This window comes from Aristolochia californica, unplaced genomic scaffold (genome assembly GCF_029961685.1).
Source record: "Aristolochia californica isolate CCGP_79_NKW_82.1479 unplaced genomic scaffold, dmAriCali1.0.hap1 SCAF_10, whole genome shotgun sequence".
Classification (NCBI taxonomy): domain Eukaryota; kingdom Viridiplantae; phylum Streptophyta; class Magnoliopsida; order Piperales; family Aristolochiaceae; genus Aristolochia; species Aristolochia californica.
The window spans coordinates 34,253,190-34,255,232 of record NW_027181771.1 but is presented as its reverse complement, the minus strand read 5'-3'; the positions used below and the strand labels follow the sequence as shown (position 1 = coordinate 34,255,232).

Genomic DNA, 2,043 nt, shown 5'->3' with positions numbered 1-2,043 from the left:
TGAACTTTAATTAATATATTTAAATTAAATATTTTATTAATGGATTTTAATGGAAATACTCATATTATTTTATTAATAAAACATCATATTTATTTATTTATTAAATTCATGTCTTTAAATATTATATTAAATTGCTAAGTTAAGAGTGAGAATTAAAATATTGTAAAAGTAAGAATTTGAACAAGTATCTAGAGTAAATATTTTTTTTTTAAGTATTCTATTTTTTAAATTAATTAAATTAATAATTTTATTTTACTATGTAATTACTTTTATTAATTTAGACTAAACAAAAATCTATCTTATTTTATTAATAAAATAGGGTAGCATTCACGCCTATTCCTTTTGGCTCAAATTCATCCATACACCTCTCTTTTTTTTCCTCTTCCTTCTCTTCCTTGGTTTCTTCTCTCCTCTCTCCAAAAATCTAAAATTCTTCTTTCTCTCCTTCCTTTGAGAAATCTTGTATTTATGTCTTCTCCATAGAAATCAACATTTTCAAAACACGAACCCTTGAAATGAATCTTATTAGATTCCAAGAGGAATTAACTCCCCTATCAACAACTGAATTACCAAACTCATCAAGAAATTTTGCTAGTTCCCAAAAGTCTAGTGTAGTACTTTTTGTTGGAATTATGGTTTCAAATATATTATTTATAAAATAAAATTATCATGATATTAGAGGCATGAGGCCCACTTCTAAATGTTTTGTCATTGAATGTTCAATACAGGGAATAATGGCCAGCACATCCCCCTGTAGAGGTAGATTCATTGGGTGCATTGACTGGACACATCCCTTGGGCATAAGGAGATGTATCTCTCCTTAGGGGATGTATCTCTCCTAAGTAGATGTATCCTTATGAATAGTCATTAGTGCCACACCCTTTGGAAATCTATAAATTCTTCCATGGTCTTACAAGTGAGGTTAAGGCTATTTGCACACCTAATCTGGCTGAACGGGAGCAAACTTATCACTTGTAAACGAATTATCAAAGGTTATCTTGTGCACTTCAAGTTCTATTTATATTCTTCAAGATGAAAGGTACGCTCTCTTTATTCTTCTTATTTCAATTTTATGAAATATGTATGACTTTCATGATAATGGAATTATGGAGGATTTAATATCTATTTCTATGATGTTTATTGTATTATTATTAGACATAAGTATACGACTCTTCACATAATCAATTATGATCAAACAAAATATCTAGCTTGTGTATCATCACGCGAATGCAGTTGCGGTTGGGGAAGGACTCATCGCGCAAGACTTGCAGATCCAAAACACCGCCGGACCGGAGAAGGGCCAGGCGGTGGCTCTCCGTGTTGGAGCAGAGAAATCCGTTATAAACCGTTGCAAACTCATTGCCTACCAAGACACCCTCTACCCTCACTCCCTCCGCCAATTCTTCAGAGATTGCTTCGTCACCGGCACGGTTGACTTCATCTTCGGCAACTCTGCCGTGGTTTTCCAGAATTGTAAGATTATCGCTCGGAAACCCGGTAAGGGCCAGGGGAACATGGTCACCGCACAGGGTCGAAATGATCCGAATCAGAACACGGGCACTTCCATCCAAAACTGCGACGTGATCCCTAGTGCGGATTTAATCCAGGCGAACTTTTTCGTCAAGTCCTACTTGGGCCGCCCATGGAAGCAGTATTCCAGAACTGTCTACATGCAGTCCTTCATCGACAACCACATAGATCCCTCAGGCTGGTTGCCATGGAGTGTGAATCTTATACCCAAAATTGTGTTTATAATAATAACTCTATAAAGCCAAAGTGCAGATTTGATGTTAATAGAAGAATAATGAGAATATGTTGATCCATAAGATAAGGCACCGGCATTGTCAATTATTTGAAGTGGTACCACATTGTCAATTATTGGAAGCGGTACCACATTCATTGATTTGGGCTAATTAAGAAATGCCACCGTGGGCTCCTTATCCCATCTTGGTTTCTAAAGCTCACTGGAAGCTTTTAATAACACCCATAATCTGCCTGGAATTGCTTATAAATTAAAACCACATACCTAAGGTATTTCTGCTC

General features: G+C 35.7%; 1 protein-coding gene across 1 annotated transcript; it reads left to right on the top strand.

The window, feature by feature from the left end:
- Positions 1-1,032: 1,032 nt before the first annotated feature.
- Positions 1,033-1,769, top strand: LOC137943169 (pectinesterase 3-like). The gene is made up of 2 exons (XM_068788864.1): positions 1,033-1,039; positions 1,234-1,769. The coding sequence occupies exons 1-2, from the start codon at positions 1,033-1,035 to the stop codon at positions 1,767-1,769; spliced, it is 543 nt and encodes a 180-aa protein (XP_068644965.1).
- Positions 1,770-2,043: the final 274 nt, after the last annotated feature.